The 16,488-nt window shown below is 40.0% G+C and overlaps 2 protein-coding genes across 4 annotated transcripts; both read right to left on the bottom strand.

The window, feature by feature from the left end:
* Positions 1-2,149: 2,149 nt before the first annotated feature.
* Positions 2,150-7,604, bottom strand: LOC130990565 (uncharacterized). The gene is made up of 7 exons (XM_057914786.1): positions 7,334-7,604; positions 7,131-7,178; positions 6,846-6,928; positions 4,213-4,331; positions 3,964-4,095; positions 3,031-3,411; positions 2,150-2,641 (listed from the first exon to the last, which is right to left on the bottom strand). The coding sequence occupies exons 1-7, from the start codon at positions 7,602-7,604 to the stop codon at positions 2,503-2,505; spliced, it is 1,173 nt and encodes a 390-aa protein (XP_057770769.1). The 3' UTR covers positions 2,150-2,502.
* A 1,182-nt stretch (positions 7,605-8,786) lies between these two features.
* LOC130990170 (nuclear pore complex protein NUP93A-like) lies at positions 8,787-14,930 on the bottom strand. Of its 3 annotated transcripts, XM_057914385.1 has the most exons (15): positions 14,251-14,930; positions 14,046-14,137; positions 13,554-13,620; positions 13,108-13,167; positions 12,888-12,977; positions 12,518-12,787; positions 12,208-12,303; positions 11,991-12,125; positions 11,691-11,744; positions 11,493-11,576; positions 11,057-11,143; positions 10,076-10,981; positions 9,687-9,868; positions 9,162-9,453; positions 8,787-9,068 (listed from the first exon to the last, which is right to left on the bottom strand). In XM_057914385.1, the coding sequence occupies exons 1-15, from the start codon at positions 14,350-14,352 to the stop codon at positions 8,991-8,993; spliced, it is 2,595 nt and encodes an 864-aa protein (XP_057770368.1). In that variant the 5' UTR covers positions 14,353-14,930; the 3' UTR covers positions 8,787-8,990. The 3 variants fall into 3 exon arrangements, with proteins under 3 accessions (XP_057770368.1, XP_057770369.1, XP_057770370.1); XM_057914386.1 differs by lacking the exon at positions 14,251-14,930 and having other exon boundaries at positions 13,554-13,639; positions 14,046-14,143; XM_057914387.1 differs by lacking the exon at positions 14,251-14,930 and having other exon boundaries at positions 13,484-13,639; positions 14,046-14,143.
* Positions 14,931-16,488: the final 1,558 nt, after the last annotated feature.

Below are 16,488 nucleotides of genomic sequence, written 5' to 3' on the forward strand. Positions count from 1 at the left end.
CCGATGGTCAGGATTCTGGCGGCTCACACACTCACAACTTATCACCAAAACAGGAATCTGATGGTCAGGAATCCGGTGATAACACTACCAACAGGAGGAAGCCCTCACTCTCAAACACCGAGTCAGTTTCACAAAGAACACAGAAGGAATAGCAGAGTCTTCTTCAAGTATTTGAATGGTAGAACTTCCTACTGAAGGTAAGCATTTTGGCCGGATTAAATAGAGGGAAATGGGAGTTAATATCATCGGGAAGAAGGAGGAGACCATTAATGGAGGAGAAGCTCGAGGGATCAGGAGACCAGAGATCGGGGGGAGAGAGCTAGGGTTTCGGGAGAGAGAGGTGAAAGCGGCGGAGGATGAGAGAGAGGGAATTAGGGTAAGACTGAGTGGGGCTCGGGGTATATCAATGGGTAGGGATTTTGGGCTCGGGTTTGGGCTTAAAGGTTTAATGAGAATTGGGCCAACATTCCACAAAGATCATTTCATGTTTTCTATTTGCCTTTGCTAGTTGCAATAATTGTCGCATTTTATGTTAGTAGTATTGTTTTTTGATAATTCCATCTTTAATTTTAAAACCTTAGATTTGTATTACTCTGTTCGTCCCAACTTTTAGTATTCATTTATATTTTTAGTAAAAGTAAGTAGGGCTGGTAAATCGGTGCCGGTTTTTCGGTTAAAACCGTAACCGAACCGGAAAAACCGGTTTTCGGTTAACCGAAAACCGGTTTTTCCCGGTTCGGTTCGGTTATCGGTTAGTACTCTCAATGTTAACCGGTTAATCGGTTTAACCGGTCGGTTAACCGGTTAAACCGATTAACCGGTTTTTTTTTTAATTTAATTAATTTATTAAAATTAAAAACTCGGCCCACCCACATTAACATTAGGGCTTTCTGTTTCAGCTGTCGTTCCATCATCCATTCCACTTTCGGTTCCTGTTCCATCCACTTTCCCAGCCGTTTCTCCACCCCTCCCCTTTTCGGCCTCCTCTCCCCGCCTCCCACCGGCGCCGCAGCCTCTCCCACCGGCACCGGCGCCTCCCTCCCTTTCTCTGCCAGCAGTGCAGCGCAGCAGCAGCAGTGCAACACGACACCGCCTCTCCCTTCGATTTTTCCCTCCGCCAGCGTCGCTCTGCCGGCGTCGCTCAATCTGCAGGCGTCGTCCCCCGCCGATTTTTCCCTTCGGCAGCAGCGGCGCTCATCCCTTGGACCGGCGCCTTCTCCGCCGGTTTTCCCTCCGGCAGCAGCAGCAGCTCGTCACTTTGCCGGCGTCGCTCACTCCGCCAGGCTCGCCTCCTCCGCCGGTTTTTCCCTCCGGCAATAGCAGCAGGCAGCAGCAGAGATTAGAGATAGAAGAGTGAAGAGATAGTCTTTGATGTAAGTAAGTGTATTCATTCTATTCATGTCACTTTGCTCGCTGCTGGAAGAAGAGATTAGAGATAGATTCATCAATCATCATTTGTAGAATTTAGGTGTTAACTATAGGTGGTATATGATATACTAGATTCATCATAAAAATAGTTTCTTTATAATCAGTTGAATGCGCAGAAATCAGCCAATCTTTGTGGTAGTTATTTACTTTTCTCTTGCAAATTATTATTGCTAAAAATGATCAAAGTTGGACGTAAATAACTAAATATTGTTTACTGATCAAAGTTGAATGCGCAGAAGCAGTACATTAATCGGTTTCTACCGGTTAACCGATTAACCGGTTCGGTTAACCGAACCGGTTAATCGGTTAACCGGTTGAAAAACCGGTTCGGTTTTCGGTTAGAGGAATTCCTCTTAACCGGTTCCGGTTAACCGGTAAACCGGTTCGGTTATAACCGAACCGACCGGTTTACCAGCCCTAAAAGTAAGTGGGACCTTTGCTCCACTTTAATTATTTTAACACTCATACTAAAAGTTGGGACGAAGGAAGTATTAATTAGAGTTGTCCTATACTCTTAATCAAATACGTAGCACAACCTGTGTATAGTTCTATTCTATATAATTTTCAGCATTAACAGTCAAGTTCCTATACAGAATTCCAAAATAATTCAAAATAGTGGTTTGTGACCATAAGAAATTATAGAAATCAGAATTTAAGCATTCCCAACAAGAAACACCATCCCATGCACTGCTACACTTCTTCAAATTGGGAAAAACTTGTGTTTGGAGGCTAAAGCTTATAAGCACTTGAGAAGTGTGACAAAAAAAGGTTACTTCTACATAAGTGTTTTGTAAAATAAACTCCTATATAGCTTACAAGCTATTAAAATAAATTCTTTATACCAATCCAAACAATTTGACAACTTATAAGATCTTGAGACACTACATCTTATAAGCTCTTCAAACATGCTATTGACGCTCATAAGCTCTCTAAAATAAGCTTAACCAAACACCCTCTTAAGCATTAATGAGAAAAGTTAGTCGGTGTTTTCTCCAATGACTCGCATACATGGTGACTGTAACTTATTTGATCCGCATCTATTGATATATATAGCGTTATGTGGCTGCAAGTAGGTCACGGAAGGGCGGGCAGCTCAGCTTTGGTGAACGACAAGAAACTCACTCTCCCATTCTCGACCAAATAGAGCTTGAGAGGAATTTGACCACAACATGTTTCAAGGTGCTTGATCTCTTGTCTAGATGGAGGGTGGCCACTGCACAGAAGATGGTATCCTTGTGTAAAGACACATGTCACATCCATGGTAAACTTTATACAAAAGAAAGAAAAATAAATATAGGGTATTCTTATAGCAGTAGTATGTTAGCAAGGATCCTAAACCTGATCAACTGAATAGATAAATTTAACACAACAAAGTGATCATCTTCAAAGAAACCAAGTCATCAGTAATATACTATGAACAGAGTCGCAACTATTAATAAATTTATAGGAGAAAATATTTTCATTATCTTGCCTTAAAAGGCATAGGATAAGCAAAGTGAACAAGATTACTACAGCACTAGTATTCATTATTGTTTGTTCAAAACCCATTCTGAATTTAAAGGAAAATTAACTCATTAAGAATGTGTTGCTGAAGTTAGTTACCTGGCTAGGCAAAGAATAAAAGATGGATTGCCTGAGGAAGACTTTCTGAACTTGCTATTAGGAGGAAAAGCATCGAATATTGGTCTGGTTCCACCAAGATGCATGAAACCAAACATATCTGTGATGAAACTGTCGTCAACATTGCATGATTCTCCCATACCGTCAGCATTGGCTTTATTTTTCACACTCTTCATGGACCAAGGCACACCATGTCGGCCAACAATATACCCGAGAAACTTCAGGTGCCGGTAAACCTCAAAAGACTCCCAAGAGCATCCATACTTTTCCTTGTCTTCTGCTAGCTTTGTGTACATATCACTCAAGGGAAGGGGAGTATCGTCAACATTCAAGATATCCAAGGCACCAATCTCAGCCAAATACCTACAAAGATTTCAACAATATCACTCACAATCACAGTAAATAAGCACTACATACTGCTATCAACAGCTCAGGCAACATCAACAGTTTTAATGCATAGAAAACATACATTTTTGCCGCAAAAGAGAATTGCAACCATTGAGGGGGGCAAGAAAGTTAAGGCAGAAAAAGTCAAGTTTCAGTTAAAAGTTTGAAATGAACAAAAAATAATCCAAATCTTCTGTTCCGAAACCGATTAACAAGAATGAACAGAGTAAACATATTATATAATTCTTTTCCTCTTCAATTCAGAATAACATAAAATCAATAGTTATTCACTCCAAATTAACTATGTAAGATGTACAAACCATGCAGCACCATTAATTATTTCATTCAGCATAATTATCCATTATTAACTGAGGCAACAGCATGATTTAACAATTCTAATTCAAAAAAGTAACTACTCAAACAGAGCACAGACAATACATAAATAAATTACCCCAAGATTAACTGAGTACATAATGCACCTAAAGATAACAATGCTGGAATTAATGATGAAGAGTTTGCATCACATACAAAGTTTCTTCTATTGAGCAATATGTCTTCCCATTACGAATTATCCCGGTTGTAATCCAAAGTTTACCCTTTTTCTCCAGCACCTCAGCCATTCCCAACTCTTCCATCCACCGCGCCTTTGACCTCTCTTTCCTGCAGCGTGCATGAACATTAACCATATTTCTCGTAAATTCCTAATAACAATTTCCTTCTCACAGACACAAAAAAAATGTCCATAAACTCCATATGATTTGCTTTCCAACAGTATACCTAAATTGCAGCTTGGGTATGTCACCGGTGGCAAAGCAAAGTTCATCATCAATTGAGTCGCCGACAAAACCCTCAGAATCACTATCGCAATCATACGCTCCATCATCAGAACTCAAGCTCTGTGAGGCATCAATTTCCATTTCTTAAACTATCTGGAACTTTTAACACAAGCATTGCGTAAATTAACTTGCATTTCCACAGAAAATATGATTTCTTGTCAAATGCATAATCCGTCTTATAAAACAAATATTAAAACTTCTACCTCAGAAGTTTGAATGAACTCGCCGCCGCCGACCTCTCAAATTGCCGAATCAGAAAATCATTTGGTGCAACGGCAGCTTGCGATCGTTGAAGATTTGCTAGCTACTTGCGTAGCCTTAATGAAATTATATCTTAAACCAATTTTTCTCGTTAACAGCGGCAGCTACGAGAAGGATTGATGAGGAGAAAAATTAGGAGGAGGAGTTTTCGCCGGAAATGGAAGAAGCAATAGAAGGGGGGAGTTTGGCTGCAGACGGAGCGCGCGTGAGAGGGTAAGAGAAAAGAATTGAGCCTTGCTTAATTTAAAAGATGGGTTTGGGCCTCTCATAATTAAATTTGGGTGTCTATAAATCTATTAATAATTTCCACAAAAAAATAGAAAAATAAATAAATCTATAAATATTAAATAACTAAGTAAATAGTTTAAATCATTACACTTGATATTTTTCTCATTATATTATTTAAAAAATTAATATAAATATTAATGAAGTACTCCCCCGTCCCGGTCAAAGTGGCGCATTTCTTTTGAGCACGGGATTTAAGGAGAATAAGATTGTAGTGTAAATGTGTGTAAATGTATGTGGGGTCATATTGTTTGTAGTGTAAAATTATTATCAAAAAAAGAAATGCATCATTTTCGATCAGACAACCCAAAAAAGAATATGCACCACTTTCCATGGGACGAAGAGAGTACTATTTTTCTTAGGCCCGATATTAAATAAGCAAATTTAAATACCGTTCAATTTTTTGAGCCGACTGTTCAATTGCAGAAGTCAAGGAAAACTTCTTTCTTACTGACATTTATGAAAATGTAATCAAATCAACCATTAGTTTGCATGCATAAGAAAATTGTTGGATTGATATAGATTATTTGTCAGTACTCGTATTCTAATTTTCTTAGTTTCAAATTTACAAAATAGATTATTTGTCGGTACTCGTATTCTAATTTTCTTAGTTTCAAATTTACAAAATGATCTATAGATATGATTAATACCCCAAAAGAAAAAAAGTACTCCCTTCATCCCATTATTTATGGGACGTTACTGTTCGGCACGGAGATTAAGAATAGTAGAATTAAGGGAACTAGATGTTTAGTGTTATTTTAATTAACACACACACACACACACACAGTCACACACTCACGTACACTCCTCTCTCGGCCTCTCTCTCTCTCTCGCCGGATCGGTACATGGCGCCGCCGCCGCTGGTGAGCGCCTCCGTCGTCGGCCCCTCTCCGTCCTCCCCCTGTCCCCTCTCTCCCTTACATCTTCCCTCTCTCCCTCTCTCCATCTCTCTCTCTCCGCATCTTGTTCGGAACAGGGCATACGCCCCTTGTGCTGGAGACAGAGAACGGTCGCCGCCTCCTTCGTCTTCCAGCGCCGCCAGGCTCGCGGTGAAGAGTCGCCACCGCCGCCGCCGCCGTCGTCGGCCAGCTCAATTCACCAGCAAACAGAAATCGAAACCAAAAAATCAAAACTAGATCTACAAAATTGAAACCAAAAATCAAAACAAAATTGAAACCAAAATCGAAACCAAAAATCAAAACAAAATTGAAACCAAAATCGAAACCCACAAACAAAAATCCACAAATCCACAAGTATTGAAGACAAAATTGAAACAAAAATCAAAACCAGGTCTACCCACAAACATCGAAACCCAAGTATTGAAGACAAAAATTGAAACAATTCTTCCGTACTCCGTCGCCGCGCTTTTACTAGGATTCACCCAGAGGGGTGGAGAGGCGGAAGGTGAGGGAGGCGGCGGAGAAGAGAGTGGCAAAGGCGAGTAGAGCAGCCGTGATAAAATGCAGCGGCAAAGACAGCGACGCGGGTGCGACCGGGTGGTGGGGGGCAAGAGGGCGGTGGAGGCGGCAGATCGACGGATGGTGGTGGCCGAGAATTTTTTAAGAGAAGGGAGGCGACGGCTGGTAGGGGAGAGAGAGAGAGAGAGAGAGAGAGAGAGAGAGAGAGAGAGAAATGAGTTTTAATTAGGGTTATCATAATTTTTAGGTAGGTAATTAGTGATTAAATTAAGGCTAAGTGAACCCTAATTGTTTCCAAAAATAGAAACGTGTCATGTAGGTTGGGACAACCCAAAAAGGAAAACGTGTCATGAATAATGGGACGGAGGAAGTATTGTATTTTGCTCACCACGACAATGAAGAACGAGTACAAAAATGTACAATCTGCCCAACATATTAATTAAAAAAAAATGCCCACCATTATATGAAACCAAGACCAAATTTATAATTCAAACACCAAAAGTTTCTTCACCAAGACACCAAATTTATAATTCAGAATCGGATCGGATTCCCAAGAATCAACCACAAATACCATCAAAGAGCCAAGAAAGTTAGAACTTAGAAAGCTTACCGAGCTTGTAGCGAAGTCAGGCCGGTGGCGGTGAGGGACGCAGGGTCCGACGGCAGCGCACGACACGGTGGAGGGCGTTGGGCCTAGACAATAAAACTAACTTTTAGGGCTAGGCTACACAAAGTCACAAATAAAAGCTTTTAATTTGTAGATGGCAAAGACAACTGGGAACCTGCAGCGACGCACGACACGGCAGAGGGCGCGGGGCAAGTGGGTGTCAAGGCGTCGGGGTGGGGGTGGGGGCGGGTAACGGGTTCAGAGGGACTGAGTGAGTGAGTGTGATACCGTGGAATTTATGATATTCTATTCGGTCCGAATCGGGTATAAGAGTACCTGAATTACCCAATTTCACAAAGAAATTATAAAAAAAACCCTTCGATTCAAAAGCTCATCAACACACATAGCTAAAAGCTCGTCAACTGAATCAATTCCGAAAATCAACAAGCAAAATAGATGAACAAACATTGATACAGATGAACCTAAGTTACCTAATTGCCGCTGTGTGCTGGCTTGACCGGAGGCGGCGCCGAGAGAGAGAGTTGAGAGAGCGGAGAGGCGCGACGTGAGACAGTAGGCGAAATCGGAAGCAAGTGAGAGGCGGCGAGGCGAGAGACGGAGAGAGAAAGGAAAGAGTTGTTTCAGAGACGGCGGCGATACTCGATATATTGAATAGGGAGTCTCTTTTGTGAGCGATGAGCGCAGATCCAGGGCGCGACCCAATTTGGTTCCGAGCCAGATCCTGTCCAACATATACTCCATCCGTTCTCATAAAAACATGAACATTTTGTCATTTTGGGGCTTCTCAAAGAAACATGAACATTTATATTTGATACACTACCCTACCACAATCCATTTACTTTTCATCTCTACTTTTCATAAAATGAAACTCATTTTCCACTCGCAATACACTTTTATCTAATATTTCTTAAAACTTGTGTCACTTACAAATGTTCACATTTTTGTGAGACGGATTGAGTATATATATTTTTAAAAAAAAATTACAACAACTTTATTATTCCCTCCGTCCCACTCCAATATGCTCATTTTTCTTTTTGGGATGTCCCACTCCAATAGGCTCATTTTCCTTTTTGGGTAAAAAAATTGTACTTAATTGGTGTGGACTACACCACTTTACTATCACTTTCCTACTAAAAAGTAAGTTTTTTTAATCTCCGTGCCCAAAAGAAGTGAGCCTATTGGAGTAGGACGGAGGGAGTACATTATACTTCCTCCGTCCACCAATTTGTGTCCCAACATATATATTTTAAAAAAATCAAAACATCTTTATTACATTATACTCCCTCTATCCATCAAGTCGTATCCTAATTTATCATTTTGGTCCATTCGTGTCCTACTTATTTTTAGTAATCATTTTCTCAATTATTATCCTTATATTTTACACTTATTTACACATGCTACTTTGTGTCATAATTTATCATTTTGGTCCGTTCGGAACCTACTTATTTTTAGTAACCATTTTCTTAATCATGTGGTCTCCTGTAAAATCGATTTTATAGTGAAATCAACTTCACAATGACACTACTTCAACATGCAAATGACACTTTAAAAGTGTCATTTGCATGTTGAAGTAGTGTCATTGTGAAGCCGGTTTCTCCATAAAACCGTTTCACATGAGTTTTTGTGTTTCTTAATTACTATCTTTATATTTTACACTTATTTACACATATGTCATTGAGGGACCCCACCACTTTTAATCTTAAAAAAAAATGTAATTAATCATATCCAAATTAAAATGCCAATTTGTTTTACATATAAATTCATATCCACATACGGATACTACCATCTTCAGTAATTTTAGCATGTCAAGCAGCCTGCCACAAATTTTTGTGTTAATGAATTATTTTATTGATGTAAAATTACTGAGAATGGGCTCTTCTAGTTCTATATAATGAATGAAAATAAGCTCATTCCAATATCATGTTTGGTTTAAATATAATTCTTTAGAAATTGGATCACAAGTTTATGATTTAAGTACACTACAAAAAAGATTTTCGGTATCCCAAAGATATAATAAAATAAAAACAAAAAGGGAATCGCTGTTAACCTCACATAGTAACCTCAAGGGATACTAAAAAAATACACATTAGTCCTCATGGACAAGTAACAAAAAAGATCCTACACAATTCACAAGCTTCGAGCAATCTTTTCATACAAATCACGAGGCCAGTTCCGATTAAGGTTGTTGGCAAGAAAGTTGGCGATCTGCAAATATCAGCAAGTTTTGTCATTGAAATAACGATCATAATTTGCAGAAGCAAACACAGTCGACACGAAACATAAACCACAGTTTGTTACCTTTGCTCTCATAGCACGAAGCGATCCGTCTGTATCACTGACGTTGTCCAAACAATTGAGAGCGTCTTTGAGAAGGCCCGGTACGCAGGCTTCAACATGAGGTGACACGTTTTGGAAGACATCAGATGCGAAATCTGCAGACCTCGGGTCCAGTGGAAGAAACGGAAGTCTTGCAATCTCCCTCAATGCATCTAGCTGATTCCCAGACCTAGCGAGTTTATGGATAGCTAAGATTGCTTCGAGCTGCCTCAGCACATTTTGTTGCTCAATTACAGTGGCTCTCTCTTGAGGACTGCAGAATGGAATGAAACTCAGAAAATTTAACATATGGAAACTTATCAATAAATCCACTTACAACTGCAACCAACTCAATCACCAAATTCAATAGCAGAAACTAGGTTGGGGAAGTGCAATTATATGGAGAAGTAAAATGAAAGTAAAATATCAAATCAAAGTTGACAGACTTCAATGATTGCCTTTAAACCGTCTAGAACTAGAAATACAAACAAGGCAAGAACTAGAAACCTGATTTCAGGGTAGTATTTGAATGTTTCCAAGATCTCATTTCCAGAATGTATAAGTCCAGTGATCCTGCTTTCACCATCCAGTCTACCACGAGATAAGGCACAAAGAGCTTCAGATAGACACTTGTTTATCGTATCCAATGCAGCAGAAAATGCGCCGATTCTTTTTTGGATCTCTATGGACTGAAATGTGAAGGTAAAGTTAGTCAAATAAATCAAGGGATTCAAAAAGCATTAATCAGAAAATTGCAAAAAATAATTACAATGTTGGGAATTACCAAGGAGATATCAACCGATAATATTAAGTATCAGAGGAGAATTGAAGGGCAGGCTATCAACTCAGACATGGATATTCAGTAAAAAAGAAAAGGAAACTTAAAGAGAGTTTACTTTATCATATAAACCAGCATCCTGACACTGTCGAGCAGCTTCGAACAAAAACTGTTGTCGTGTCTTCCCATCAGTCAAAAATCTTCCCAACTGACCTTCTTCTCCAGCACCTCTTGAGCCAAGTAAAAGAGATATACCGCCATCACGTAAAAGAATCTCTGTCAGGAGTTGCTTTAACATCAAGGTCTTCTGCCTTTGCTGATCCACACTAGCTCTTCCAATCCATGACAATTGCCCACCACCCACAGCGGCAGCTGCTTGAGCATAATACTCCAATGCCATTAAATGGTCACCATGGCGCAAATACGCTGCCCCATATTGCCTAATAATGCTGGATGCCTCAGCCAAGGCATCCATCACTCCAAGTTTTTGTCCTGACCCAGAACCTTCAGAAAGGACGCCATAGTCAGCTAGCACAATTGATATATGCACTGAATCAACACTAAATCCATTATCTCCAATATCTTTCGACAAATGAAGAACGCCTGGAAGCAGCTGGATGCTTAAAAGTAATACATATGGATACACCAAAGGGTCCTTTCCATTCTTTGTATAATATGATGGCTCAAATTTATTCAGATATGCTTGTAAATCGTCCAAACTGTAAGATGATACTCCGCCATTGAGGACAACTGAAGAGGAGGAACCACCAGAGCTTTCACGTACAGCAGATAACATGAACCATAAGAAATCCTCAATTGTATTAAAGATAGTAGGTAGCTCTCTAAGCAACCTGTCAATCAGCCTCCTGGAACCAGATATAATAGCATGCAAGAGTAACTTTTTCTTGTCATATGAAGGCCGACCAACTCGGTCAACCATCCGTAATATTTTCTCGCATTCTTCTGAAGCAGAAGCTGCAGTCTCTGCTGATACCATACCTCCAGTAGAAATCCACTCAGCAAGCTAGCAAAACAAGAAGCAAATAAACTTGAAAAAATGAATAGATGATTAATGAAGGAGCATTTCTACTACTCGTACCAGAGGAGTGAATTGCTGGGAGACGCGTGATGTTCGAGCAACTCCCAGAGCATCGTCATAGTATCCAGTTCTCAGGCAAAAGTATATCTGTTAACAAAAATAGACAAATTTACCAGTTTGGGAGAATAAGTTGGGCAGTAACTTAATGCACCACATAACCCAGCAGTATTCAAGTTTACTCCCCGAACAATTCAAATATCTTAAAAAACATAAAGATCAGCTAACTTCAACTCTGAAGGAAATAGCTATGTTTTTTGCTATTTTTCCCAACCACAATTGGAACTACTAAAATTAGAGGCCAAGTAGATCCCCCTTTTAATATCTTCATTTCTTGAATTATTACTTTGATATGTTAAAATATGAAATGCCATGCCCGGATGGTCATACATAAACAGATTCTCATGAGATATTCATACTACTAAGAAGAGTACTAAACCTGCTGCCACGTGGTGTCTATAGGAGGTTGTCGACGGGCATCACCTGCATCAAAGTCAAGAACTCCATATTCCCTCAAACGCATCTGCAGAACAAAAAGATGTATCAATTAACAAACAAGTAGACTAAGCCGCATACATCCATTTGTACATTGGCATGTGTTTAATTATAATGATGTAAGCTGACTCAAACATCAAACCCGAAGGAAGGCACGGATTCTTTGCAGATTTCCAACAGCCCCACCAAGTGCAGCCTATAATAGTCATATCAAAATTTGAATATCAACTGTAATGTAACTTCAAATTATAAAACAATTTAATAGACAGGAAGACATGCACAACCTAAGCAAACACCTGCAGGCCAAAAAGGTACAATCAAGCAATTATTTTACATTGAGTAATTGAAGAATCCTAATAAGAGGTATCATTATGTGCTAACTGAGGAGAAGGCAACCATTTTGTCCACTAAAACATGCAATAAAAACATTGAAATAATTTACCTGTGCAGGATGACTATGAATCATATCCATTACATACTTCTCATGTCCCCACTCCAGATGGTGCCGAGCTCCAATCACTAAGGACATTCTCTTAGAAACACCCCGTTTTACACTTGGATCCTCACCCATTAATGTCTGCCAGTAATATTGTACATCAATAAAAAATCTGTGAAACACGAACTTTGAAAGTAATGATTATTTAAACTTGCAAACAAACCATAATTAGGTGCCAAATCTTCAGCATGCTGACAGATTTTGAGCCAGATGAGTCCATTTTCAGACTTTCATATGCATTTTTGAAAGCTGCAGCAGGCTGAGGAAAGAAATTGTTAGTTTGGTATGGTTAACTTTACACTCATTTAAAGTGGCTATATAGAAGTATGAGAGTAATTTCCTGTCTCATTATCCTGAATTAAGAACTCAGAGGAAACGATATAATATGTTGATTTTACGTGAGTCAAGCCACTGCCATTATCCAGAATTACACAGGTAACTTGAAAGATTTAGTGTATGATTTCATGTCTTACTTTGAAGGGTAAGCCATGCTGTCTAGCACTGTTAAGATTCTTCACAACTTCTGCATATGCGGCAGCCTTTTTTTCAACTACGGGTTTATCAGCCAATAGTGCCAGCTCAGCACCAGATTGTCCCGATGAAAGCTCAGGACTTGAAGCCATAGGTACTATTTGACCCTGGCGACTAATCCCACTGCTCGAATCACGGATATTTGTTCTAGGTAGTATTGAAATACGACTTAGGCTCTGAAGGAAATCTCTTTTTTCCTTTCGCCAGTCCTCCTGAAAAGACAAGTTTTGCACGGCAGAATGATTTCAAGCTATTCAACAAGAGGAATTCACCAAGAATGCTCAAATTTAAAGTCAAAACTGATTGAGATACCTGCAATACAGACATCATATAATCATTGAAACTTCTAAGATTATCCTTCTGAGCTTCCTGAACAGCGGAGAGCATTGCCATTTCATGGACCTGAATTTCAACAAATATCATGCTCACTGATAAGGAAAGTCCACTAATATAGTAATATCTTGCCACTTCCATTCTTATATGTCGTTTATAGCATAAATTGTACTTATGTGTTTAAAAATAATGAAACTACCTGTTGGAGATACTCTTCGACTGTTGTTGCCTCAGCAGGAAATACATCTTCAAATGTGGTCTTTACCAGGGAGAAGTTAAAAATGCAAAGAGAAGAACATAATAAATTAAACATCATATATGTTGCAAAAGAAGAGAGGGGAGAGAGAAGCTGGAATCTGTAATACATGAAAGATATGATGTATTGATTTTCAAAATGAAAAACTCCAAAAGAAACTATTCGGCACAACATCCAAGCTACATGTAATATAAGAAGCCAGCATGCCTAAAAGAGTATACAGATTGTACTTTATAATAACTCTAATAATTAACATTCTATTCTGCATAATATTTTCAGATGATATGGACACTGGAAATTTTATAAGTTCAAGAATTACTTGTCAGAATGACGATACATTAATTCACAGCAATCTGGAGAAATGGCTCGGCAGGAATGAATTTTTCTACCTTCAATTCAAAGGACTTGAGATCACGAGCTAGCTGCTCTGCATTTAACCCCTCCCGGGCTAATAGCCTACCAACGGAAAGAATTTCTATAGAATAAGACAAAATAACTAAAAAAAGTTATGAAATACTATCAACAGGACGCTGAGACAGTAATGAAATCTCATAAAGCTAGTGCTATTTCTATACTCAGATTTCATAATGCTAATGCCCAAGGATAACCATTTTTTTTTGTTAGCCTTTAAAGCAAACACCACTAGTTTCAAAATTTCTAAAAATGATATGCATTTTGGAACTCCGATCTCCATCGAGTTTGCTGTCACTTGTTTCATATTTCTGATCTACAACTTGATCAAATCAAACTCCACGTACTGACAAAACATTCCCATTGGACAACACACATAATTTGCAACTAACTGGCAAAGAAACAAAATCAGTTCAGACAATTCTAAAAGACTTACAAACCCATTGAGACAAAAAAAAACAATAAAATACCTAGTAGCTGCAATAGACTGAGAAGGAGCTTCGGCTCGTAGGGTTTTCGCCTTCAGCTTCTTCGACAGAGCCTCCAACTGATCCAAATTCCTCTGTTTCCACCAATAACACAACAAAGAACCAGTTCAATTAACCAAATCTCAAAATGAAAAAACATATCAGCAAACAATTGGGCTTCAGAATTTCAAGGAATCGAAAGTGAGACCTGAAGCGGCGGAAACTGAGCCGAAGGAGCGGCTTGTTCGATTAGCTTCGAAGAGGAATGCAGAAGACCGGTCCAACCACTCATGTCGGCGTCGCTCGCCATTGTGGACGGACAAAAACAGGCACTACACACACTGGGTTGCTGTGCAGTGAAAGCAGTTCTATGCTTACAGTGTATGTGTGGAAAAATGGAGGGGTTTTGGGTTTTAAAAGCCCTAATTTGAAAAGGTTTTTTGAAACCGTTTAAACTAGGGTGGTATTTGGTCCGATTCGATTATAATAAAACCAGCTTTCTGATTAACCGAAACGGAAACCGATTAACGATGAAATAATCCCCTTCACTAATTTGTAGTGGGATGTCTGTGATATAACCACTCCACCAATAATGGAATAACCCCCTTCACTCCAACCCTCCCCTTCCCCCTCTACGGCTACAAAGACCACCTCCACCCCAAATTCATCTGGTTCTACTACTACATCCACAATAAAGAGAAGAACAAAATCTCAATAACATAAAAATAGCAATCTCTTAACTAAACACATAACAATAACCGCTACTAAACTAAAAGCGAACAAAACCAGATACAAATCCACTTCAAGCTAATACAAATTCTATAAGAGCACCCACAGTGGGGTACTTGATCTCACCTACTCGAGTAAAGTGGGGACTCAGTACTCACTGCAACAACGGCGTACTCGAGGGAGACCTGATTTATCGGGTATGACTTGATGCTCTTAAAAGGGAGCGCGTGTCATACAAGCAACGGCTCTTTGCCGTTGCTATTAAGAAAAATCGAATTTTAAACAAGCAACGGCTCTTTGCCGACTAAAAAAAAAATCGGTCATTCGACCGTTGCCTTTTATTTATTTTTTTTATATTTTTTTTCTCTCTTTTTTATATACTCCTTCCTCCTTAAACACTGGGATCGAGTGAGTGCGGAGGTGAAGTTATGAGAAAATATCTGGGTGAAGACGTGTGCCAAGTGGTCTTCTGGTCATTCTAACGACATGCTTCAAAAGAAGGCCCAAACTATCGTTGCCGCTAGGAGCACTTCCGGCCCCTTCACCTACTGGAATGCATGGAAGATGCTCCGAATCAACCAGAGGTTCAAGTCTATGTACTTCGAAGGAGACGTCATGCCTCCAAGAGGACAAAGACTTCGGAGACGGGCGACTTCACCACCTCGGCGTCTGGCGAGGAAATCACGTCTTTCCGGCCGATTGGAAACAAAGTGGCGAAGGCGCCGGCGAGGGTGGCTAAGGGAAAGGGGAAGTCGTCGGCATCACAAGCCTCAGAGGCTCCACCCGAAATCAAGGAGATGTTTGAGAAGTCCAACAACAAGATAACCCGAATCATGGAGATGTACAACCAAAAGAATGCCCTCAAGAGGAAGATTCATGACGATCGGATCATGTTCATGAAGACTTCCGACATGACTCCAGAGCAGCTAGAATGGCACAACCCATAGAGAATGATTGCATGGCATTTTGGGAGGCTTTCCAGGCGACTAGATAGCTGTCATTGTCGGAGAATATGTTGGGGGTGAAGATAGGAGACCGAAGATGGAGGGTGCCGAGGAAAGGTTGTTATAGAGTCGATGTGGACTCCATGTTCAATCCAGAGCCGCTTGCTTTCGGGGTGAGAATTATTATCCGTGATGATAAGGGGAGAGTAACGAAAACGATGGCAAAACCTATGGGTCGTCGTCTAATGCTATGATATCAGAAGTTATGGCTGTAATTCAAAGTTTGGTGACGAGTATCAAGAGTGAGATCTACCCCATTGAAATCCACATCGACTCTCTTCTCGCGGCAAGAGTGATGGCATCACCGGATGATGATCACGTTTTTCTTCCGGCTGACATTTTGGAGATGATTCAAGAGGCTAGGAAGTGCATGTTGGTTGGTGTTTTTCATATTTTTCGTTCGGCTAATAGCGCAGCGCATTTGCTCACTCAGTTTGCAGGCAATAATGGCCATTTGAAGTGCTGTGAACGTGAGATGACGGAGTGGTTATCTGTAGGGGTGTAAACGAACCAAGCCGCTCGCGAACTATTTGGAGCTCGGCTCGAAAAAAGCTCATTCGAAATTCGTTCGTTTTCTAAACGAGCCGAACTCGAGCCCAAATCCGAGCTCGATAAAATTATCGAGCCGAACTCGAGCCTGTGCATGTTCGGCTCGTGAGCTCGCGAATATATTTGCGAATAGGCTCATGAATAGGTTCACGAATACGTTCGCG

The sequence above is a fragment of the Salvia miltiorrhiza genome, chromosome 6 (genome assembly GCF_028751815.1).
Source record: "Salvia miltiorrhiza cultivar Shanhuang (shh) chromosome 6, IMPLAD_Smil_shh, whole genome shotgun sequence".
NCBI lineage: Eukaryota > Viridiplantae > Streptophyta > Magnoliopsida > Lamiales > Lamiaceae > Salvia > Salvia miltiorrhiza.